Source organism: Lacerta agilis, chromosome 14 (genome assembly GCF_009819535.1).
Source record: "Lacerta agilis isolate rLacAgi1 chromosome 14, rLacAgi1.pri, whole genome shotgun sequence".
Classification (NCBI taxonomy): domain Eukaryota; kingdom Metazoa; phylum Chordata; class Lepidosauria; order Squamata; family Lacertidae; genus Lacerta; species Lacerta agilis.
The window spans coordinates 1,016,666-1,040,972 of NC_046325.1; the positions used below are offsets into that span (position 1 = coordinate 1,016,666).

Here is a 24,307-nt window from a genome sequence, read left to right on the forward strand (position 1 = left end):
CCCTCCATTGACCAGTTGCCCCACGGCTATTCTCTGCCTTGCACTTAGAGGTCACGCCTCCCCCCCCCCTTGTGCTGCCTCAAAAACCAGTATTTATACAGAGAGATCTGATTCTATTCCTAGAGGAGGTTATTTTTTCACTTTTCTTGTCGAAGCTGTACAGAAATCTGATTTATATTTGTACGTATAAATATTTCTATACGCCTGCGTTTGCGGGGAGAGTATTTTGCATTCTACTTTTGATAGGAAATAAAAACACTAAGATCGCCCCCGGCAGCTGTGTCTGTTGTGAATTTTCTCTTGCGCAAAACGGGTCCTGATTCCTGGCTTCTCCTACACCGCTGCAAGCCCATTCCCAGACCTCCAGGTTGGTGCTTCTGGGGACGCCCACAGACGCCCCACTTTGCCCCACCAGGGTTTTTGCTGGCTTGCAACCCACTGCAGCCTCTGGCATCCAGGCAACAGCGACTTGGTTTATTGCCTAAAAGCGACTATAGGGCAGCCCCACGAAACTCCCCCTTGCAGACCTCCTTCCTTCTGCTTCAGTCCTGGCCTGCCTGGCCCCACAAATGGGGGGTGGGCCAGTGGGATCCCTATGTTTTGATATTGGGATTCCTATGTGGGTTTTGATCTGGGTTGCTGTGTGGGATATTTATTCATGGCTCTGGTCCCCCCCCCCACCTGTTTCCCCCAAGGATCTCAAGGTGGCACCACGTGGTTCTCCCTCACTTAATTCCCACAACAAACAACAACAACCCTGTGAGGTTGACTAGGCTGTGAGAGGCAGTGACTGGCTCCTCAAGGTCACCCGGGGATTCGAACCCTGGTCTCTCCCAGGTCTTAGTCCAGCAACCACAGAAACAGAGAATCGCAGAGTTGGCAGAGACCCCGAGGGTCATCTAGTTCAGGGGTCAGCAAACTTTTTCAGCAGGGGGCCAGTCCACTGTCCCTCAGACCTTGTGGGGGGCCGGACTATATTTTGAAAAAAAATATGAATGAATTCCTATGCCCCACAAATAAATAAAAACACACATTCTAATCATGTAAAAACACGCTGGTTCCTGGGCCATCCATGGGCTGGATTTAGAGGCGATTGGGCTGGATCCAGCCCCCAGGCCTTAGGTTGCCTACCCATGGGAGAAATCCTGCACAAAGATGTTTAGAGGAACGAAACAGCCAAATGGCAGAGCTGTGGTGTTGGAGGAGTGGAATGAAGCCATGGATGGAGAGGTGAAGGAACACCACATTTAGAAGGTGATTGGGCCGCATCCGGCAACCCGGGTCTTAGTTTGGGGACCCCTGATCTAGTCCAACCCTCTGCAATGCAGGAATCTCAGCTGAAGCACTCAAGACAGGTGGCCACCCCCAACCTCTGCTTAAAAACCTCCACCCCCTTCCACTGTAACCACTCCACTCCACCACCGGCTCTTATTAAAAATAAATCAGGGGGATGGGAGAGGGGGAAAATGGATTTAATGTGGCTTTGTCAGGGGGGGGCGGAATAAGTGGGGTTGAAGTGACCTACCACAGCTGGAAGGGACCCCCAGGGGTCATCTAGCCCAACCCCCTGAAGCGCAGGAGCCGCAGATGGAATTGAATGGCGAGGGAGGGGAGGGGAGGTCAATGAGGAGGAACCGGGTGGGGGAGATGGAGGGCAAGTGTTGCTGAAGGAGGGTGTCTATAATGGATTGTGGAGTTTGAAGGGACCCGAGGGTCATCCAGTCCAACCCCCTGCAATACAGGAATCCTGCCCACAGCAGACCCGGGGTAGGGGGCTCATAAATTAGCATATGCAAGTGTGTTGGTGGGGGGGGGGTATTCAGTTGCGCCCCCTTTCCCACGTGGCCAGAACATCCACAGGAGGAGAAATTTATTATTATTATTATTATTATTATTATTATTATTATTATTATTATTATTATTATTATTATTATTATTATTATTATTATGGGGGGGGATCCTCACTCCTTGCGCCCCCTTCCCTCGCAGCATCCCTCCTGGATGACGTCACTCGAGGAGGCCCCTCCCTCCCTCCCTCCCTCCTCTTCTCCTCCTCCTCTCCGGGTTCCCCGCCCCTCCCTCCCGTCGCCCGGGGAGACAGGCCCCGCCCCCGCCCCGTTGCCTTGGCGACGGGGAGCGAGAGGGCGCCCCTCCCGTCCCGGAAGCGGGCGGCGCAGTGCGCAGGCGCGGCCTCGGGGCGGGGGGAGGGAGGGAGGGAGGCGGGTCCCGGCCGGGAGGCACCTGGGCAGGTTCGGGCAGCGGAAGAGGAGCCGGAGGGCCGCAGGGGCCGCGCGGAACGGCCCGCCACGGACGGAAGCCCGACATGGTGAGCGGGGAGGGGAGGGGAAGGAGCCCCCCCCGCACCCGGCGCCCCGTGGGGAGGGTGGGGGGCTGGCTCCCACGTGGCAGGGCGGCCACTTCCGGTCCTGGGTGCAAGGTGGGGTTGCGGTGGGGCTGGATCCTTCCCCGGGAGCGGGGTGCCGCCCGCCCGCCCTCCTCCCGACCCCCCCCCCCAGAGCAATGGGACCCCCTCTCCTCCGATCCCTCCCGGAGCAAGGGCGCCTCTGAGCATGTGCAGACGGCGGGGTGAGGAGCGCCCCGGGTGGCTTTGCAGGCGGAAGATGTTCCCCACCCGCAAAGAAAGACCCGGCAGATCCGGCGGGAGGGGAGCTTGTCTCCGCTGAGCCCCTGGAGGGAGAGCGCGGGGTGACCCCCAGCCGGGCTTTGAATGGCTCACCCCACCCCTGGCTCCCTGGCTCCTCCGCCCCGGCCCCGCCAAGTCCTTCGGGCGTGGCGTGGGTCCCTGCCAGGCACCCCCCATCCCGCCCCACGGAAGAGGCACGTCCTTGTCGGGTTTGCCTGCCAGCTCCTTCCCTCCTCCTTGGCCATTAGCGGAATTGGCTGGCGAGGCCTCTGGGGTGGGGAGAGACGGGGGCGAAGGCAGGACTTGTGGGGCAGGCTCTGGGGTGTGCTTTTTATCAAGGGGGGGGCGCTGATAAAGAGGTAAGGCTAGCTCAGTTAGTAAAGCAGGAAACTCTGGATCTCAGGGTTGTGGGTTCGAGTCCCACGCTGGGCGAGATTCCGGCATTGCAGTGGGTTGGACTAGATGACCCTCGGGGTCCCCTTCCAACCAAATGTGTGGATTCGGGATCACTTTGCCAGCCTGGAATCCCTCCAGGCGTTTTGGGCTACGGTTCCCTCCAGGCTTGGGGGGAAGTGCTGCCTAGTGGGTACTGGAAAGCCCCTGACCTCCCCCCCCTCTCACCTCTCCTCTTCCCCCCCCCCCCAGATGCGCTTCATGCTTCTCTTCAGCCGCCAGGGCAAACTGCGCCTCCAGAAGTGGTACTTGGCCACGTCAGACAAGGACAAGAAGAAGATGGTGAGGGAGCTCATGCAGGTGGTCTTGGCGAGGAAGCCCAAGATGTGCAGCTTCCTGGAGTGGAGGGACCTCAAGGTGGTCTACAAAAGGTGATTCCCGGACCCCCTCCCCACCCCCCTGCATACCTGGGTGCCCTCGGGGTGGGCGGGCTGGATGGCCTTTGGGGGTCCCTTGCAACACTGCGATTCTTGGAAGGTGGCGGCCTCTCCTCCACTGGAGGTCTGTCGTCAGGGACTCCTGCGTTGCAGCGGGTTGGGCTGGATGACCCCTGGGGGTCCCGTTCCATCTTGCCACAAGAGCATCAGAACAAGGTTTGGAGGCCGGAAACAGACGCAGAAGCTGTTTGGAAAAGTCCAGGAGGAAGCAGAGCAGCCTTTGTCTGGCTCCGGGGTGCTCTGCCAGGGAAGGGTGTGTTATGGGTGTGGTGCCCACACCGAGAGGGCCCTGTCCTGCTTCTGTTGCAGGAGGTCCCTTGGCCCAAGAGGGATGCCACTTTCTCCGGGCACCCAGCCCCCACCTTGAAGGGGGTGACCTGGTTGTCTCTTTCTCCATAGCTGCCCTGGGGTGTGGATTGGAAAACCCCTCCCCCAAGCTTTGCCCCTTCCCCTCAGACACAGATCTGAGTTGGTCCCTATCTGTTCAGGAAGGGCAATCTCATTCTCTCTCCTCGGGGTGGGGGGAGGGAGGCATGGATGGAGAATAAGCAGCCCCCCTCCCTGGGGAATGAGGGGAGTCTCCAGACCCACAAATCTCTTTCTCTCAGGCAGCAGTGGGGAGCGTGTGGCCCCCCGTTCCCTTCTGTGTGGCCCTTGCCAGCTCTTCTTTGCCCGGCTGATTCCTTCTCACTCTGTTGGCGCCTCTTTCTTGCCTTTGCAGAGGGAGAGGTCTGAGCAGAAACTACCCCATTGTACAATAGTAAAATATTTTTTTAACAGCAACAGTTCTGCCCCCTTTTACCTCTGGCCCTGCCCCCTGGAGTGTGTGGCCCTCAGAGGCTTGTCCAGAAGGGGAACGTGGCCCTCTGGCGGCCAACGGATTCTCTGTGCTCTGAACCGCCTCGCAGGGCTAAGCAGAAGAGCGCTGTAGCCGTGTGTGCTGTTGGAGAAGCCTTCTGAGCCGCCCAGGGAGACTAATTGCCCCATCACTGCTGCTGTGGGGCAGAGGGTGGGGTGGGCAGGTGAACCCCAGGTGGCCTGCACGCCCCCCCCTTTCTATGGGTGCATGCAGGGACAGTGTTGTCCTGCAGGGGGCACCGGAGCTCATCTTAGCTCCCCTGTGGCCAAAGTGGGCCTCTGCAGGTACGCATGGGGTTAATGAGGGCCCTGCGCCCCCCCCACCCCGCTTCCAGCCAGCATAGGCCCCTGCCTTGCCCCCCCCCACACCTGTCAACGGCTGGCTGGTCGCCCCAGGGATAGCAAGGCAGGCTTGGGTGGTGGTGGGCAGCTGACGGACTCTTCAAGGGGGCACAGTGGGGAGGGGGAGGGGGTGCCCCCCAGGTGAGCCAGGCGGCAGCAGCAGCAGAGCTGGAGTCCTGACCCCCTCTTTCTGCCCTCGCCCCCCCCTTCTCCTGCCCAGGTATGCCAGCTTGTATTTCTGCTGCGCCATCGAGGGCCAAGACAACGAACTCATCACCTTGGAGCTCATCCATCGATACGTGGAGCTGCTGGACAAGTACTTTGGCAGCGTGAGTTGTGGGGAGGGGCTTAGCCTGGGGCAGGGGAGGTGGGAGGGCTGCTGAGATTCCTGCATTGCAGGGGTTGGACTAGATGACCCTCGGGGGACCCAATTCTAGAATTCCGTGACTGCAGAGCGCTGTTTTCCTGCTGCTTTGCTGGTGTAAAAAGCACCAGCATTCCTTCTCTCTCTCTTTCTGTATGTGTGTGTGTGTGTGGGGGGGGATTTATCTTAACTCTCTCCTGGTGTAGTGGTTAAGATCGGCAGACTCGTAATCTGGGGAACCGGGTTCGTGTCTCCACTCCTCCACATGCAGCTGCTGGGTGACCTTGGGCTAGTCACACTTCTCTGAAGTCTCTCAGCCCCACTCACCTCACAGAGTGTTTGTTGTGGGGGAGGAAGGAAGGGAAAGGAGAATGTTAGCCGCTTTAAGACTCCTTCAGGTAGTGAAAAGCAGGATATCAAATCCAAACTCTTCTTCTTCTTTCAGTCCTGAACCCTAGAGCAGATATGCCTTGAATAATTATTATTATTATTATTATTATTATTATTATTATTATTATTCCCCAGCCACTCTGGGCAGCTTCCAACAAAATATTAAAAATACAATAAAACACCAGTCATTGAAAACTTCCCTAAACAGGGCTGCCTTCAGATGTCTTCTGAAAGTCAGATAGTTGCTTATTTCCTTGACATCTGATGGGAGGGCATTCCACAGGGCAGGCGCCACCACCGAGAAGACCCTCTGCCTGGTTCCCTGTAACCTCAGTTTTTCCAGGGAGGGAACTGGCAAAGCCCCTCAGAGCTGGACCTCAGTGTCCGGGCTGAACGATGGGGGTGGAGACGCTCCTTCAGGGATACTGGGCTGAGGGCTTAGAACAGGAGTCAGCCACTTTTTTCAGCTGTGGACCGGTCCACCGTCCCTCAGACCATGTGGTGGGCTGGACTATAATATTTTTTTGGGGGGGGATGAACGAATTCCTGTGCCCCACCAATAACCCAGAGATGCATTTTAAATAAAAGCACACATTCTACTCATGTAAAAACACGCTGATTCCTGGACCGTCTGCGGGCCGGAATGAGGCGATTGGGCCGGATTCGGCCCCCGGGCCTTAGGTTGCCTACCCCTGGCTTAGAATAATAGGATTGTAGAGTTAGCAGGGAACCCCCAAGGATCATCCAGTCCAACCCCCTGCAGTGCAGGAATCTTTTGCCCCACCTGAGGCTTGAACCCACGACCCTGAGATCGAGAGTCTCGCGTTCTACCAACTCAGCCGTGAGAAGAGCCTTGCTGGGTCAGGGCAAAGGGGGGTCTCTGTCTTAGCCCAGCATCTTGTCCTCACAATGACGAACCAGGTGCCCCAAAGGGGAACCATTGGTAGTCATCATAATAGTATTAATTTATTACTTAATAAATTGGGTCTGTGGGTTGCCCCAGCCACTCTGGGCAGCTTCCAACAAAAGATAAAAACGGCATCAAACATTAAAAGCAAGCAGGATCCGACCAGGAGAGTCCTCTTATCCTCCTGTGTTTTCCAGCAACTCACATTGCTGTCTCTGACTGTGGACGCAGAGTATAGCCATTGTGGTCATCGGCCACTGACGGCCCTCTCTTTCTCCATGAATTTTCCTCATCCTCTTTTAAAGCAAATCAGGTTGTTGGGTATCGCTGTCTCCAGTGGCAGGGAGTTCCGCAGTTTTGCTCTGCGCCAGAAGTCCTTTCTTTTCTCCATCCTGAACCTTCCAACGTTCGAGGGGGGGGAGAATTAATAAGATTTAATTTTAAAATGATTTGCTGCAACGAATTTGGAATTAGGCAAGGAAAACTCAGAAATATAGCGAATGCAGAGGATAAGATAACATGGAAAATAATATGTGTAAGTTGAATAATTATTTAGTAAAAGAATTATTTTTAAAAAAAATGTGAGGAGGAGGAAAAATCAATGTGGGATTAATTGGCAACTACTGTGAATAAGGGTTAATTTGGAAATCAACGGGAGGGGAATCGGGGCAGTCCGAAAAGGTTAAGATGATATGTCCAAAATAAGTGATTAAACTGGCAAAGAATTGTTGAATACCCCTGTGAGAGAGGGGGTTGTTTGGTATGCTCCTCTTGGTGAGAGAAAGGGGAGTTTGAAAAATTTAATCATGTATTGTAATTTGGATTTAATTGGAAAAAAAATTCAATAAATATTATTAAAAAAATAAAGAACCTTCCAACGTTTGGCTCTGTTTAAGCTGAGGCAGTTGGGGGGCACCGGCAGACCTGGGGGGGGGGTCCTAAGAGGTTCTGGGCTCCCTGCCCCCCACCCCACCCCACCAGCAGCAGAGTTTCCGACGTTGCGGGGAGGCAGTAGGGCAGAGGCTAAAACCCGCTGCTGATTACTCTTGCGGTCATTTTGATTCCTTAATCCCCCCCCCTCCACTTCCCTGCCCCATAGAAAGCCTCCCTCTCCTAAGCCTGCTCTTAGACCCACAAAATCCAGCTAAGCGTGGCTGCTAATTGGGCTTAAGGAGGGCTTGGCAGCCGCCCCAGATAATTCCTGCTAATGCGCCAGAGCCGCTCTCCCCCCCCCACCCCAACCAACACCATGCAAACAAACACAGCAAACGCAGCCAGATTGGAGGGTCGGGATCCTGGGAACGGTGGGGGTTGCTGTGTTGGGGAGCCCTGCTTGGTTCTCACGCCCCCTTTCTTTCTCCCCCCCCCCACAACAGGTGTGTGAGCTGGACATCATCTTCAACTTCGAGAAGGCCTACTTCATCCTGGACGAGTTCCTGATGGGGGGAGAGGTCCAGGACACATCGAAGAAAAGCGTCCTCAAAGCCATTGAGCAGGCGGACCTCTTGCAGGAGGTAGAGGTGGGCCCCTGCAGGGGGCGGGGGGAGGCAAGGACTGGGGGAGGGGGCCTTCTCCCCGCACCCCCACCCCCCCAGGGACAGACCACTTGCTTCCCTCCAGCTGTGGGGCTAAGCAGCCTTTTGCGATGCCTTGTTTCTGTCTGCTTCTGCAGAGGCATTTTTTGGGGGGGTCGGGTGTTGCTGCTGGAGGGGCCCCCCCAAGAAAGCTGCCTTCCTGGCTGCTGCTTTCTGCATGCAGTGAGTCACCCGCAGCCGTCGCTCCCTCCCTCTGCAGTGGGCGTGAGCGACTCAGCCTCCGGGTGCCGAGTGCAAATCCTCCACGTGGTGGGGAGCAGGGAGACACAGCAGCTCCTGGGCCTTGGCACCCCTAGCCGCCCCAGCCCCCCTGAAGGAAAAAAAACCCTGCAAGGTGGAAGTTGACGCACCTGGAGCCCCCAACCCCCCCCAGACCTTTAGAATGGAAGGAGGCCTCGATAGTTGCTCTTCAAGAGCACCTCTGAGCAAGCGCAGAAGGCCTTCCCTGCCCCTGCGGAGGAGAGTGCAGCTTGCCAAGTCATGCTGGTGGGGTTTGTTGGGGTTCTCTCCTCCCCCGGGTGCGGACTCAAGTGAACCTCCGGTCTGGGGGTCTTTTGGGGAGAGGGGGGGACAGGCTGCTTCTCCCCCCCACACACACACTCACTTTCCGCTCCCCTCCTCTGAACCATCCTCCCCTCTGCTTCTCTCCCTGCTGCAGGAGGACGAGTCGCCCCGGAGCGTTTTGGAGGAGATGGGCTTGGCATAGACTTGGGATCGTGAGCCGGCTCTCCCCCCCCCCTTGCCCCTGCCACTGCCCCTCAGCCCCCCACGCAATGGGGGTGAGAGCCTGTGGTGGCCATGCAACCTCTGCAGCCGGCCTCCTGCCCAAGGAATCTGCAAACCGCACGATGTAAATACTGAACCACCAGCTCGGGGTGGGGGTGGGGTGGGGTGGGGTGGAGTGTTAGGGGAGGGCAAGGAGGCATTTTACCCCAGCCTGTTGGGGGGCAGGAAGAGAGAGAGCGAGTGAGCAGTGTGGCATTCAGGGGCACTGAATTATCTCCACTCTCCATCTTTTCTCTGGGCTTTTTTCTGTGCCCCTCCAAACTCTCCTACCGCCCGCCCCCCCCAGCACCCCCCAATCTGTTCACACCAGCAACGTGGCGCTTCCTGCCGCCCCCAAACCTGTGACTCACCCAGGCAGCATGTGACAAGATCCCAGAGGAGGAAGGTGGCAGCAGCAGCAGCAGTGTCTCTTGCCTTCTTCCCTCCCTCTCCCTCTTTCTCATTTTTTTGGTGTCGGGGTTACAAGCGCCCCCCCCCCCATGCACGTGGATGCAGGTAGCCGGCGATTTGGAGGAACCTGCCATTTCGAAGACCAGCAGCCCCCCCCCCCGCCGCCTCCTAAACTTTGGGTGCCTGTATTCCCTCCCCCCTCCGCTCCCCCCAGCCCCTTTCCAATAAGGCATGATCTTTCCGGACCCAAGGCGTGTGTGCGAGTGTCTTCTCTGTTTTGGAATAAAGCGTGTGAGGAAGGCGCTGGCCTGGCTGTGGTTCTTGCCCCTCCAGCGCGGACGGAGATGCTTCCAGCTCCAGAGGAGGAGGCAGAAAGGGTAGGGGGTCCAGCCTGGAGGTCGCGTGGCACGACCAGCGGAGGTGCAGGTTATTTGCCGTCGCACGGAGGGCCTACCTGAGCGGCTGCCCAGGCGTAAACGGGCTCCATCTGCGTTGCTCTTAGAATTGCGGAGTCGGGAGGGAACCCCAAGGGTCATCTAGCCCAACCCCCTGCAAATGCAGGAATCGCAGCGGAGGAATCCCTGGCAGGGAAACCACCCAACTGCTTTTCCAGGCTGGGAATGTTTCACCTGGAAAACAGGAGATGAAACGGGCTGTTCCGTGGAGGATGGAGCAAGCTTGTTTTCTCCTGTCCTGGAGGGTAGGACTCGAACCCATGTCTTCAAGTTACAAGAAAGGTGATTCTGGCCAAACGCCAGGAAGAACTTTTCTGCCAGTAAGAGCTGTTCGGCAGTGGAACAGGCTCACTCGGGAGAGGGTGGACTCTCCTTCCTTGGAGATATTTAAGCAGAGATTGGATGGCCATCTGTCTGGGATGCTTTAGCTGAGATTCCTGCCTTGCAGGGGGCTGGACTAGATGGCCCTCGGGGTCCCTTTCAACTGCAAGTCTATGATTCCAAGGGAATTAGTTTCACCGTCAAATGGCTCTTAGCCTCCTACTGTTTATTCGGAATCTCCTTTCTTGCAACTTGAAACCATGGGTTCAGGTCCTGCCGCCCTCCAGAGCAGGAGAAAACAAGCTTGCTGCCTTCTCCGTGTGACGGCCTTTAAGAAATTTGAAGATGTCTAGCATATCGCCTCTCATAGTCTCTCTTCCAGGCTAGACATACCCAGCTCCTTCAACCATTCCTCATAAGGCTAGGTTTCCAGACCCGTGATCATCTTGGTCGAACCTCCTCTGCCAATCAACATTCCAGCTTGGCAGCACCTTAAAATTTATTACTCGTCCTTCACCAGCAGGTCCCGATTCTAAAATTTGGAATTGAAAAGGGCTTAAAACAGGTTGCAGCCGCGGGAATAGGGTGGGCCCTGAAAACACAGACCTCTTGGGTGCAAAAGCCCAGGTTCACCAAAACGGAGTTGTTAGGGAGTTGCAGTTTGGGGGCTCCCGGAGGAGACTCACCTTCTGAGGACAGTGGAGTTGCCAAGAGGGCATTATCTCTCCTGATCGTAACCCCTGGGGTTGAAGGCCTGCAAGGAAGGAGGCAGTCTCTTAGCGGATGATGATCACATTGAGCCCCACCTGGGAGCCAACTGGCAACCCATGGGGGGTTTGTGGCTGCTATTTGGGGCGGGGAGGGAAGAGGAGGGCCACTACTCCCATCCTATATGTCGGGTCGGCAAGGTTTGCCTCACCCGGGCCGGTTCACTCCTGCGGAGATCGCTCTGTGGGCCGGACCACGTCTGCGTGGACGTGATTCCCGGTGCCGCGGAAGCAAGTCCCCACTGTGCCAGTTTAGCGCAGCACGGGGGGACTTGCCAAGCGGGCGGCTCGATGCAGGAGTGGCTTATGGGCCATTTAAACGACCCCCATGAGGCCCATGGACCGCAGGTTGCCGACCTCTGCTCTGCGTCAGGGCGGTTCAACCTCCCAGATCAAGTGGGCCGCAAAAGTACTCCCACACTCAACCCCCGGGCTGCACACCGCATTTGTCATGCAGTGTGTGTGTGGGGGGGGGAGCAAGTCTGAAAATTTGATGGCCCCTCCAGCCCTTGCACTGCCTTCCCAGTGCGATAAGTGAGGCACTGGGCTCATGACAATGTACATTTGGGCACACTGGGTTTTTTGGACAAGCGTCGTGGGTGGCCCTCCCTGCCTCTAGTCCTTCCTCTCACACTGCCACCCCCACCCCACCCCCAGCAGAAGTCTAGAGCACCTCACTTTGGTTTTCCAGGGGATCTGGGTGAACGTCAGATCCGGCGAATTGAACCAGAGCACATGGAGCTGAAAGAGAAAAGTGGAGAAGGAACAGCCCTCTTCCAACTTCCTCCTGGAGTTCAGCACACTTTCCTAGGGAGACTTTGTGGGTGCCAGGAATCATAGAATCAGAATCGTAAAGTTGGAAGGGACCTTGAGGGTCATCCAGTCCAACCCCCTGCAATGCAGGAATCAGATTATTATTATTATTATTATTATTATTATTATTATTATTATTATTATTATTATTAATTAAATATGGTCTGAAAGCGCAAAATATGGTCTGAAGCTCAACATCAAAAAAACTAAGATCATGGCCAGTGGTCCCATCACCTCCTGGCAAATAGAAGGGGAAGAAATGGAGGCAGTGAGAGATTTCACTTTCTTGGGTTCCATGATCACTGCAGATGGTGACAGCAGTCACGAAATTAGAAGACGCCTGCTTCTTGGGAGAAAAGCAATGACAAACCTAGACAGCATCTTAAAAAGCAAAGACATCACCTTGCCGACAAAGGTCCGTATAGTTAAAGCAATGGTTTTCCCAGTAGTAATGTACGGAAGTGAGAGCTGGACCATCAAGAAGGCTGATCGCCGAAGAATTGATGCTTTTGAATTATGGTGCTGGAGGAGACTCTTGAGAGTCCCATGGACTGCAAGAAGATCAAACCTATCCATTCTCAAAGAAATCAGCCCTGAGTGCTCACTGGAAGGACAGATCCTGAAGTTGAGGCTCCAGTACTTTGGCCACCTCATGAGAAGAGAAGACTCCCTGGATAAGACCCTGATGTTGGGAAAGATGGAGGGCACAAGGAGAAGGGGACGACAGAGGATGAGATGGTTGGACAGTGTTCTCGAAGCTACTAACATGAGTTTGGCCAAACTGCGAGAGGCAGTGAAGGATAGGCGTGCCTGGCGTGCTCTGGTCCATGGGATCATGAAGAGTCAGACACGACAACAACAACAATCACAACAACAACAACAACAACACAACAACAACAATCATCATCATCATCATCATCACCACCACTGTATAATGGAGCCCAGGGCCTTGGCTTCAGCCTGGCTTGGACTCCTGGTATTAGCAGGACACTGGTCATTCTAACAGCCATCTCAGGCCTGTCTTGTTGGAAAACCAACCCTGCTGTGGCTGTGGGTGGGGAGGGAATATGGGTGGGCTGGGGGTGAATGCAACGTGGGTCTCCTTGGGGCTAGAGGTGGAGAGGAGGAGGGAAGGAAATGCAAAAAACGGAGGGATGGCCCAAAGCAAACGGGGTGGAAGACAGAGGAGCCAACTCCTAAGGTCCCTTCAGCCCCCCAATAAAATATTTGAGGTGGGCAGTAGGCACCCCCAAAGCTGATGGGCATTGCCATTCAAATGGTGTGTGTGCACAGCGTCTTGTATCGATTGTGTTGGGGGGGGTGCTCTCCCCTCAATATTTTTATTCAAGTTGGCACCATCGGTGGAGGGGACTGCCCAGTTTTTGCTAAAGGCCATCAGAAGGGTTTCAAATGGGGGTGGGGATACCCATCCTGCATAATTCTCGGGATCCCACAGTTAATTCATTTATCTGGGAGGAGACACAGCCAAGATCTCTGCTGGCTGATCTGCTATGGAAACGTTAACCGGGACCCCCGAGATCTCTGTAGCTCCCAGTCCCGGCTCTGATTAACCCCCGAACAGAAAGACCGGGCGAAACGCGTCGGACTCCTTCGAAAGTGAAATCCACGTTTCCCCAGCATCCTGAGACCCGCTCTCTTTGGGTTTTCGCCCTCGACGGAAGCGGGGAAAGGAAGAAAATGAGCCTCGCACCGGAGCTGGGGTGTGTGGCCTCTCTCTCTTGCACCCCTGTTTTCTATCAGCCCCCCGCCCAGTGGCATGCAACAGAGGCACACACAAATGCTCCACATTTAAAAAACAAAAACCCGCGGTTGTTGTGAAATGACCCACAAGCTTCCTGAATCCCTGGCTTTTTCTTTCGGAGCAAATCGGCAAATAAATAAGGATGGCGGGGGCAGTTTAGAGGAGGGCTTGTCGTGTTGTTTGGAAGTTTCCAGCAAGCGAGTGGGCCAACTCCTGACTCTCCGCTTCCCCGCAAATTCCGCAGTGTTGGGGGGCGATTTCTGCTCCAGAGGACCAGGCAGCCCCCGGGCAGAGAGAGGAAGACCCTTCAGACTTTCTGCCTTTCCCCCGGAGAGCAAACCCACCCGCCCCTTCTAGCCTTACAACAGCCCTGTGAGGCTGACTCTCCCCCGTCTCGAGTGGGGGCGTTCTGACCCACGTTGTGCCCGAGATCCCCCACCCCCACCCCGCTCTCCTCGGCTCCCTCTGCGGGGGAACCTGGACACCGACGGGGTGGTCCGCTTTGTCGGGAGGCCTGTGAGGCAAAGGGGCGGACGAGATCAAACTGGTCCGACCCTCCCTGGCACGCTGTTGACTCCGTGGTGGGGGGGGGGGCTGCATCTCCTCCCTCCCTCCCCCCACAAAACCCCCACCGCAAAGCTATTTTGGGGAGAGCCCGTGTGGCGTAAGAGTGTTGCACTCGGCCTCGAAGCTCCCCGGGAGCCCTTGGGCCAGTCGCCAGCTCTCGGCGTCGCCTACCTGGCAGGGTTGTTGTGAGGATGAGGATGCAATGGGGAGGAGGCCTCCTCCTACGCCGCGCGTCTGGGTGGGTGGGGGGGCTTCCTCGCACCTCAGCCTGCTCCCCACTTGGCTTGTTGCCCTGCCGCACCCCAATGGTGGGATCTGAGCTTTCAAATTCCAGTGAGACGCCCAAACCGGGCCATCTCCCCGCACTTTCTCCTTGCGCTCCGGGTCCTTGTTGCGTCCCCCTCTCTGCTCGGCGCTCAGGGCGGTCGCGCTCCCCTAAATCGGAAAGGAGGAAGAAAGCGGGGGCGCCGTCGGGGGCTTCTCTTGCAATGATGCAGAAGAACCCCCGAACTTCGTCAAGGGGGCGGCACCGGCAGCAGCAGGAGGAAGAGGGCTCTGAACGGTGCGGGAAGGAGAGCGCTCCGCTCCTTGGGACCCGATCCAGTTGCAGGGAGCCTCTTGCCCCTTGAAGAAAGTGCCACGTGGTGTTGGTGGGGCTGGGACTCCCGGTCTCCCCGCTGGGCAGCTGCCCAGGAGACCCTCCCGAGTCCCGCGCCCCAAGTCCCGCGAGACCCTCCCGTCCAGGCCCGCATGTGGGGTTGGCGGCCGGGAAGGGGGCGGCCCCAGGGGGCCAGAGGCGAGGCCCAAGACGGGAGGCGCCTTTCTGTCCCCCTGCTGCGAGTGCCGGCTCTTCGGAAAGTCTTCCGGCACGGGTGAGTGGAGGGAGGCGGTGGGCGGTGGGGGCTAGTCGCTTCGTTTTGGCCTCCTCCGAACCCCCCAACTATGGGCCTGCAAGGGGGCGGGCGAGGCGACCCTAGCGGAATGGAAAAATGTGGGGTTCCCATCTGCTGCCTTGGGGAAGGCCTGAATTTGGGGGGGGGGGGTAACAGGACATCAGGACTCCTCGGTCCTGAAAATTGTGGAGGTTCGCCCCCCCCCAGGTGCAAATCTAGTGTTGCAAATCCAGCTCTGTGCAGAGCGAGCTCAGAACATCCCGTGACTCAGTTTAGGGTCCCGAGGTGCAACGCAGCTGCTCCCAGCCCTCCTTAAAGCGCAGCTGTTTCCTGGAGAGGGTGGCCGCGGGCGGCTGGTCCCCTTAGGACAGTACTGCTCAAAACGCTTTTTCTCCGGGCCGCACGTTCACAATAAAAATTTGCTAGCGCCACGCTGAACTTTTTTATTGGTAAGAAAGAAATACGTCACAGAACGAAAAGCAAGAACTGGAGGGGCTCGATTTATAACAGAGGACTCAACTGCTTTATGATACGATCACGGGAGTATGAAATAATGCAGCCACACAAGGACATGAATCTTTCCCAACATATCATATTGATGATATTTCTGCACAGATTTTCACAACAGGCTAAGAAGCAGCCAGATGTACCAAGTGCTATCCTGAGTTACAGTTAGGTATATAGGGATGTGTGTGTTGGGGAGTGTTTTTTATGTTAACAGCGAGGTCCGAGAGAATTCGGCATTTCTTTTGCCTGTAACCTTGCTGCTTACAATCCCTGCCCCCAAAATCCCTGTGTGTATATATTGTACCTATAATCCAGGATAACACTTAATGGAGCTGATGAAGCGGACTGGGTGTGGCTGTGCCACAATATATTTTGTTGTTCTTCCTCAAGTGTGCATGTGGGTATGTTCAACCACCGCTCTGTACATGCTCAGAAGCTGGTTCTGGAGCTAGGACCTGCTGGCCTCTTCCAGCCACCCCCTGCACTCGCCCAGCCCCACTCAAGACCCCTAGAAGAAGCAGGAACAGCTCCTGCTCTCTCAGACAATTTCCTGGGGGCTGCCTTTGCCTTTTTGGGCAGGGACACAAATGCCTCTTAGACTCTTCCAAAATGTTTTAAAATCTTGGAAAGTTGCATCCCACCCGCCTGCCTCCCCAGCTTGAATCATCCTTTGTGTTTTTCTTTGTGAGCTGCTGCTGGAGGACTTTTCTGGCTGAAAGGCAGCGCAGGAATAAACTTCAACACGGCATAGCATGCTTCCGAATGCCAGCTGCTGGAAACTGCTGGAGGGGAGAGTCGCTTTGGCACTTCCTGGTGTCACTTTTGCACTTCCACAATGCAAGCAGAATGCTGGACGAGATGGGCCACTGGCCTGATCCTGCAGCCTCTTGGGATAACTTCACGCCTCTGCTGGGTGCGGAGGTTACGAGAGATATTTTTAGGGCTGGGTGATATATTGACATATTGTCCAAAACTGGTTTGAAGTCCATATGGTGATACCAATTTCATAATTGTTGACCCGGCAAAAGTATCGCAAATCATGATGTGTGTGTGCTATGCAAAAATCACAATGTGGGGAAACCTGTGAAACCTCTGCAATCTACATAGCTCCATCCTTATTTCAGATATCGTGATATATCATTACGCCGTGATGTTTAGTTGATGATATATGGCGATGTTGAAAACCAGATATCACCCAGCCCTAGAGGTCATTGTTAATTTATTTCTAAATTGGGGTTTCAAACCAGGCCTTCCCCATGTGCTCCCAGGGTGAGTTACGTACAAGCGCAATGCAAGGAAACTGTTTAGTGCATAATCACTTCTAGGCTGCAAGTTATGCTGCATCGGGAACAAGTGAGAATGGCGGTGGCGGCTGCAACAGGAGGGAGGTTTTTATCACATCCTGCACACACACACAGACCAGATACCTGAACAGAGAGGTGCACCTTAACCTACCATTGAAATGTGGCCGGGTGCTCTTTGGGGGGAGGCACGCCACACCTTTCATGCCCCCCCCTCCTGTGCCACCACTGACCCGCCAGACCATCAAATAATGAGAGTAACTCGTAATAAAATAGTTGCTTTTATTTTATAGCAAAACTAGGAATTCCACATGCTATTTACAACAGGCCAAAGGTGTTTTATTTCAAGTACAACAAAATGGATCAGGACATCGAAACAACTCTTTTTTATTATTATTGTTATTTTACAGGACTGGACGCCACAAAGCGAAGAAACTCGCACACTCTAGGACTGATGCTGGCGGAAGGGTTTTCTTTTTTGGACGCGTGCAGACTGCTTCCTTCGCCGCCACCCACCCCCCATCCTCCCCCACCACCCCACCACCCAAGCTTGCTCTCCGAAAACCCGCCCTGGTGGACCCTTTCAGGTGCAGCCTTAGATGGTCATGGACTTACACAAGTAGGTATCAATACAGCATGCTCAAAGTCTCCCCCTCCCCCCCTTTCCAGGGGGCCGGCAACTTGTTTCTGGGTGCGGGATGCCTGTGGACCTCAAGGTGCCCCACACTTGGGGGCTGGGTTGCTGGAAGGAATGGCTCGGGGAATGGGAAGAGTTTGTGGTAAGGCAGTTTGTGGTCAGGAACGTCTGTGTCTCTCTCTCTCTGCTGCCCTGTCCTCCTCCGTCTCAGCCAGGGAATCTTTTCATTCTGGACAGAACTCCATGGGGAGAGGGGGCAGCAGCAGCAGCAGAGGGGGCCCAGCGCTTGAGGGGGAGGAGTGTGGATTTTGTGGCAATTTTTGCCTCTTCCACTTGATTTAAGGCGGTATAAACCTCGTCCAGACTCTGCTTCTTAATCCTGGAGCCATAAGTCTGCCCCAAGGGGCCGGACAACCCTCCTGCCTGCTTTGGAGTGGCTCCTTTTAAAAATCGGCTTGAAATTTTATTTAGCTTCCAGCCTGGTTCTTTAGGTTCCCATGCCTACTAAGCAGAGGAAAGTTTGGTTTGAGCGGGAGGGTTTGTAAACTTAACACAAGCAAACTGGGTTAATTTAGGTCTGTGAGAACAAGTCGTCCTCTCCTCTCCTCAGAGCATTTGAGGGCAAACACTCCTCAATGTTTGTGGCTTCTCAGCAGCCTTTTCCACACGCCTTTCTTTGAACGGGGTAGCAGCCAGGAAATTGGGGTGGCGGGCAGCTTCTGGGTTCGCAACTTTTACCTTGCGACTTTCCCCTCCGCTTTTGGTAGGATAAACATTGGATGCGCAAAGAAGGTCGAGGTTTTTAGTAGCTACGTTAGGTTTCCAAAACTTGTGTGTGTGTTTTAAAGGGCGGGTTGGACTAGATGACCCTTGGGGTCCCATCCAGCTCTACAATTCTAGGATTCCGCTATTATTCTTGTTACGGATAAAAGGGGTGTCATCTCTGTATCCAGCAGTGTCAGGAGTTTTTGCTCAGAGCCTCGCTCTAGGCCAGTGATTCCCAAACATGGGTCTCCAGCTGTTTTTGGACTACAGTCCCCACAATCCCTTTCCACTAGTCTTGCTAGCTAGGGATGATGGGAGTCGTAGTCCAAAACCAGCTGGAGACCCAAGTTTGGGAAACACGGGTCTAGGCTTTTGCTAGAGTAAACCACTGCTGCTCAGGGTGCAGGATCAGGTCTTCTTGGGAACCATCATGATTTAGACTAGGGCAGCCATACCTGATGAAGGGACAAAAGCAGGTGATGTTGCAGTGGGGGGGAGGGGCAGGGAGCCAGGATCCTTTGAGGCGTCCCTTTCAGTGCCACCTGGTGGCCTTCATTATCACAAACACCTCTGGAGATGTGGCCACAATTATTCATTCCTCTCTCTCTCTCCCCCCTCCATTTTTTGCTGGGGCTCCTCTCTTGAGTGCGCTGTAAAACTGTGCATGTGCGTAGCCATGGGGGGGGGGGGTAGCTGCCCTACCTAAATCAAGTAAATCAATAAAAATACGTAACTATCTAAGGTTCTGCCCCCCTAAAATGAAACTTGCCCCCTAATAAAAATACAGTACTGGCTATGCCCATGGAATTGTGCAGGGTTTGGGGGTGTGTGTGGATGGGGCTGTTTCCGAGGAAGGAGAGGCCAGGAGAGCGGAGGGGAGGGGGGGTCCTTGACAATTTTGAATTGACAGGTTTGCTGCCTGCTCTTTTGTACAGCTGGGACAGACGGAGAGGGAAGGGGGGTCCTGCTCATGGCTGCATGGGGAGCCCCGACTTGACTCACTGTAGCGGAAAAACAGTTGTTCCTCTGGCTTAATGCTCCACGGCAGCTTTCTTTCCCCTCTGGGGGCCAGATATCTGAGATGCGCACTGGGGGGGGGGCTTGGTGTCCAGGGGATGAGGAGGCAGCCAGGTAGCTGGCTGAGAGGAGGAGGAGGAGGGGGAGGAGGAGTAGGAGGGTGGGGTCGCAACCGGACGTCCTCCGCGCGGACCTTTCGCTCGGCGGGGGAGACTCTGTTCTCCTGACTCATGCAAGAACCTGAATTTTATGTCGGAAACACGGTGGATGGCAAAGTTTCTCTGGGCGGGGGGAGAGGAGAGGGGCGGATGGGGACCCCCGGGGGGCGGCTCTCACTGGAAAGCCTTGGGGCGCTTCATCAGCATCGTCTCGATGTAGTTCTGCAGCTCCTCGTCCTCGCCGCCGTCCTCCTCCTCCTCGCGGGCCTGGCCGTCGTCGTAGTACTCCTCCCGGGGCACTACGGCGCCGGGGAAGGGGCCGCGGTAGCGCGCGTAGGGCGGAGGCTGGAAAGTCCGCGGGTTAATGTAGTTGGAGATCTTGTTGCTGCCCGCGTAGTTGCTGCTGCCGCCTCCGCCGCCTCCTCTGTGGCTGCTGCTGCTGCCGCTGGGCCGGGCCGGGTACCATTTGGGCGCCGGGTACTCGTCCCCTTTCAGCACCTCGTTCCACGCCGCCTCGTTCTGCTTGGGTAGGTGGCGGTGGTGGTAGGACTTGTAGTCCGCCGGAGGGTAGTAGGGCTTCTGCGGGGGCCGCGGCTCCGGGCGGTAGACGGCGTAGGCGGGCGCCTTCTTGGGCTTGTTGCGCGCCGGCGGCGGCGGCAGAGGAGGGGCTCCGGGCCCTTTGGCCTTGTTTCCCGCGGGGGCCACTTCGGGGACCTCCTTCTTCTTCTTCTCCACGTTGTTGATGATGTCGATGACGTCGTCGGCGGGCAGGTGCAGTTTGCTGGACAGCTCGATCAGGCGGTCGATGGTGTTGGGATCGATGTCGTCGTCGTCGTCCTCCTCCTCGACGGGCGCCTCGTTGGAGCGCTTGTCCTCGGCCACGTTGCCCTCCTCATCCTCGAAGAGGAGCCCGCTGCCCTTGCGGCGGATCCCGCTCGGCCGCTGCTGCTGCTGGTCGTCGTCGTCGTCCTCCTCGTCCTCCTCCTGCGCGTTGGCCCCCTGGCGCCCGTCCTCCTCCTCCTCCTCGCCGTCCTTCAGCAGGTACTGGAGCAGCAGGTCGGAGGCCATGTCCGCCAGGCGCTCCTCCTCGGCCGCCGCCCTCCGCGCCTCCTCCGCCTGGCGGCGGCTCTCGGCCAGCTCCTCGTAGCGCCTCTGGAGGAGCTGGTGCTCCAGGTGCTGCTGCTGGCGCAGCTTGCGCGCCCCGTCCCAGGGCTCTCCTCCCGGGGGCGCCTGGCTGCGCTTGGCGTGCACCCTCAGCCGCTCGTACTCCTCCAGCTCCTTGAGGACGTCTTCCCGCTCCTGGGGCCCCTCCGGGCCCTGGGGGGGCTCCGCCCTCTTGGCGGCCGAGCTGTAGCGCTGCAGCTCCTCCAGCATGGACTTGAGGGCGTCCAACTCCTGCTGCCCGAAGCTTATCTCCCCAGCCTCCCCCTGTTCCTCCAGCTCCTGCTCCTCTTGCTTTCGGCCTCCGTCTTCGCCAGCCCCCCAGCCCGGCCCCTGCGCCTTCTTTTCCGGCTGCTCCTGCGCGTCGGAGCTCTTGGTCTCGCTGCGCACCCGCTCCTCGTTGGCGCTGGGCTCCGGGTTCAGGCTCTGCCCGCTGCTGGGCTTGCCGGCCTCGGCCTGGAGCGCTTGCAGGAGGACCGCGGCCAAGGCCTTGGGGTCCACGTCTTGGAATAGGTCGCCTTCGTCGGGGCCGCCCCGCTTCTGGTCTTCGGGGCCTAGGGGTCCCGGTAGGATCGCCCGGCCGGCTGGCGAGTTTTCAGGCTGGGGTGACTCGCGGTCGTTGTCGCCGCCTCCGCCGCCTGGGCGGGCCTCCTCCTCCTGCCCCCTTCCAGTGGGGAGCGCAGCAGCGCGGAGGTGAGACTGCGCCAGGAGGAGGCAGAGAGAGAGGAGCCAGGCAGCTCTGCGAAGGTGGTGAAGGCACGGCATCCTGCCACACGGAGAGAGGTGCTGTGCAAGGGAGACAGACAAAGGCGAGGTCAGAGCTGCATGAAGTCGAGGAGACCCCCCCATCCCCCCTTCTCTCCCCCTTTTCTGTACAGCATGACACTCTTAATCTCAGGGTCGTGGGTTCGAGCCATAGGGCGAAAGAGCGCTGCATTGCAGGGGGTTGGACTAGATGACCCTCAGGTCCCTTTACAAGTCTACAAGTCTATGATTTACGCACATAGGCCTTGTGGAAGAGCAAAAACCCCACGTACCATGGAATCCTAGAGTTGGAAGGGACCCTGAGGATCATCTAGTCCAACCCCCTGCAATGCAGGAATAGGCAGGGATCGAACCTGCCACCTTGACGTTATCAACACCAGGCTCTAAGCAGCTGAGCTGTCCGGGTGGATTTTCTGCGCTGTGTTGTTAACACTGTTGCCTCATGCAAGTTTGCCATGGCCTTTGGCGAGACCCACAAACTTGACGAACGAAACGTCATCACCTTGGCGGGCGGGAGGGGGGGGATGCCTCAACCCACAAGCTTTGAAGGGAGCTGGCCGGGCTAGGTGACCCTTTTGATCCCTTCCAAGTCTACAGTTCTGTCCCTCTGTGAAAGCCCTAAAACCCGCCGAGGAGGGGGTGGCGCGTGGCGGGCCCTTCTGTGAGCCGCTCTCGCGTCCTCGAAGAAACAAGCCTCTTCCTTATTAGGACCTTCCCATTCTTGGAAAATGGTTTCTGCCCAGCCCCACACCACGCGCAGCACTCCAGCCCTCGTGTGATCGTGGTCCTCTCTCGTCCCCCCACTCCCCCCCCCCACTCCCATTTTCTTCCGACCCGGCTGCATCGTGGGGTTTTGCTCTGCGCCTCCTGCCAGCTCGCTGCCTGAGCGACTGTGGCGGCGGAGAGGCGCGTCCTGTACTGTACACGCTCGTAATGGGTCTCTCATTGACAATTCCGTGCATCGCCGCCGGATTCCGGGATCTTGCTCGCCTCGTTAAGGGTTGCCTGCCTGCCTGCCTGCCTGCCTGCCAGCGTTGTGCGCGCGCGCACACACACGGGCAGCTCCTTTTCGACAAAACGTCTCTCTGCGCGCACGTACAAAACACTACGCCATGCATCTCTCTCTCCCCCCCCTCCCACTTTCCCAACTCTGTCGGGGTTGCCAAGGGATGCCACGAGACGGAAGCGCCCGCTCATCATGCTCAGCCAAGTCCAGCGGGGGGGGGGGCAGGAGGGTGCCGCCACCCCCCCTCCTCAGTCGCCAGGACGATCTTCTTGGCACCAGGCTACATTCCCGCATTCTCAGCCTAGGTGTGTTCAATCGGGGGCGGTGGGGGGGGGGGCGCTGCTGTTTGTCGGAAGTGCGTTTTGAACTGGCAGTTTTATCACCCTCGTTTTGCCTTTTCCACCAACCTTAGATTTTCCCCATACAGTACTGTGGGGGGAACGAGGAGGCTCTTCCATCTGAATCTTGCTGTGGAAGAGGGGAGTCTGCGGGGTGTCTTGGGGTCCCCATAATTCTTTCCCTGCCTCCCACCCACCACCCACTTTCCTGGAGCTGCTCCTAACAGGGAAACCGCCCCCCCAATCCTCATCTCATCGATTGGGGTGTTCTTTCCTACACCCCGCTATTCAGCTTTAAATGGGACCGATGGGATCTGATTCTCTCTTCCCCCCCCATATAAGAGTTATTATAGAACAAAGAAGTCCTCTGCTCGCCCTCCCCCCCCTCCTCCAGAGCCCACCTTTGCTTCCTCATTTATCTCTGAGCTGTGGGTCACTGGGGTGGCTGGTTCTGGGGAACCGAAAGCGTCGCCCGGTGCCGCCTCCTCCCCACATCAGAGAGAGAGAGAGAGAGAGCGAAAGACCTGCTCGTCCCTCACTCGCTCCCCCCCCCCTCTCTGCAGTCCCCACACCCACCGCCCACACATGCAGGGGAGGAGATGACTGGCAGGCTCAGCGCTGCTGCCGCCTCCCTCTGCCGGCTGAGACCCTCTGCTACCCCCCTCTTTCTCAAAAGCCATTCACGTTTAGAAAGCTGGCCCCCGCTCCAATGCCGTTGTAAGCCCCCGTCCCCCCCATTTTCAGCCCCTCTGCATAACTTAGCCCCACCCCAGTTTCAAGGAATCCTTCGCAACAACACCCCCAGATTCCTCTCCATCTCCAACGTTTGCACAATTCCTTTCGAGGTCTCGATTCTTTTCCACCGGCTCCCCACAAGCGCATTTCCTCCCCCTCCATCCTCAAGTGACAAAACCCCCTACCCCACCTCTGCGTCCGTCTACCTGCCATATCTCGAAGCGGCCGAGTCCCCCCCCCCCAACTTCCATTTCTCTCTCCCCCTCTACGACCGGCTTCCCTCTGTCGCTAGCGAAAGGCGCCCGCCCCTCTTCGGAACCGCTCCAAGGGGACCACCCTGAACCCCGCATCTCGGGGCAACCCTTCTTGGTCGCTCTGCAAAGCCGGGGGGGGGGGCTGACGCCCTCCTCGCCAACCGGCGGTTCCCATCCTAGAGACGCACAGCCGCCGCCTCGTTGTCTTACCCGGCCGCCTCCTCGCCTTAAACAACCGCTACCGAGCTGCGCTTCCTTCAGCGCCCCCCCCCCACCCTCGTCAACCATCCTTCCAGGGATGGGCGAGGCGGGCCGGGGGTTGTCCTCCGCCCTCTCTCGGAGAGGACCCCCCCCCCCTCGCCGCCTGTGTAAATGACTCTGCAAGGGAGGGGGACGTTTTACCGGCTCCGTGGCAGCTGCGCCGGCCGGGGGTCTCGGGTCCGCCCCACCCCTCTTGAGTCGCTCGGTCCGCCCGCTTGGCTCTGCCTTTCCCCAGCGCCGCTCGCTCGCTCGCCTGGGCTGCGCTGTCGTTCAGCACCTTGGAGAGCGGCTGGGATGGGCGGCCGCTTTTGTACTTCTAGCCAGGCCCACGTGGGGGGCCCCATTGACGTCAATGTTCATTCATAAAATTCGAGCACGATTGGAGGGGAGCCCCGCGCCTGCGCAGAACTGGGGGGTGGTGGAGGAAGAAAAGAAAAAAAGTCCAGCGAGCGAGCGAGCGAATGGAATGAATGAAGGGGATGAATGGGAAGAGAGTGGAGTGCTGGGTGGGTGAATGAATGACTGGAAGAAGAATCAGGAGGAGGAGAGAGGGATTCGTGAATGGACCGGCGGGTTGGGAGACGGGGCCTGGGGGAGACACGGAGGAACCCTCGACTCCAGGGGCCTTGGGGAGGCTTCCCCGCCGCCTCTGGCCGGT

The 24,307-nt window shown here is 57.0% G+C and overlaps 2 protein-coding genes across 3 annotated transcripts; one reads left to right on the forward strand and one right to left on the reverse strand.

Annotated features, from left to right (window-relative positions):
* Positions 1 to 2,198: 2,198 nt before the first annotated feature.
* Positions 2,199 to 8,769, forward strand: AP1S1 (adaptor related protein complex 1 subunit sigma 1). 2 transcript variants are annotated; one of them, XM_033170825.1, is made up of 5 exons: positions 2,199 to 2,326; positions 3,290 to 3,468; positions 4,955 to 5,063; positions 7,772 to 7,909; positions 8,649 to 8,769. In XM_033170825.1, exons 1-5 carry the CDS (start codon positions 2,324 to 2,326, stop codon positions 8,694 to 8,696), a joined length of 477 nt encoding a protein of 158 aa, XP_033026716.1. In that variant the 5' UTR covers positions 2,199 to 2,323; the 3' UTR covers positions 8,697 to 8,769. The 2 variants fall into 2 exon arrangements, with proteins under 2 accessions (XP_033026716.1, XP_033026715.1); XM_033170824.1 differs by having other exon boundaries at positions 7,772 to 7,915; positions 8,649 to 8,768.
* Positions 8,770 to 19,120: 10,351 nt separating this feature from the next.
* VGF (VGF nerve growth factor inducible) lies at positions 19,121 to 23,915 on the reverse strand. The gene is made up of 2 exons (XM_033170837.1): positions 23,791 to 23,915; positions 19,121 to 21,076 (listed from the first exon to the last, which is right to left on the reverse strand). Exon 2 carries the CDS (start codon positions 21,053 to 21,055, stop codon positions 19,304 to 19,306), a length of 1,752 nt encoding a protein of 583 aa, XP_033026728.1. The 5' UTR covers positions 21,056 to 21,076; positions 23,791 to 23,915; the 3' UTR covers positions 19,121 to 19,303.
* Between the last annotated feature and the right edge of the window lie 392 nt (positions 23,916 to 24,307).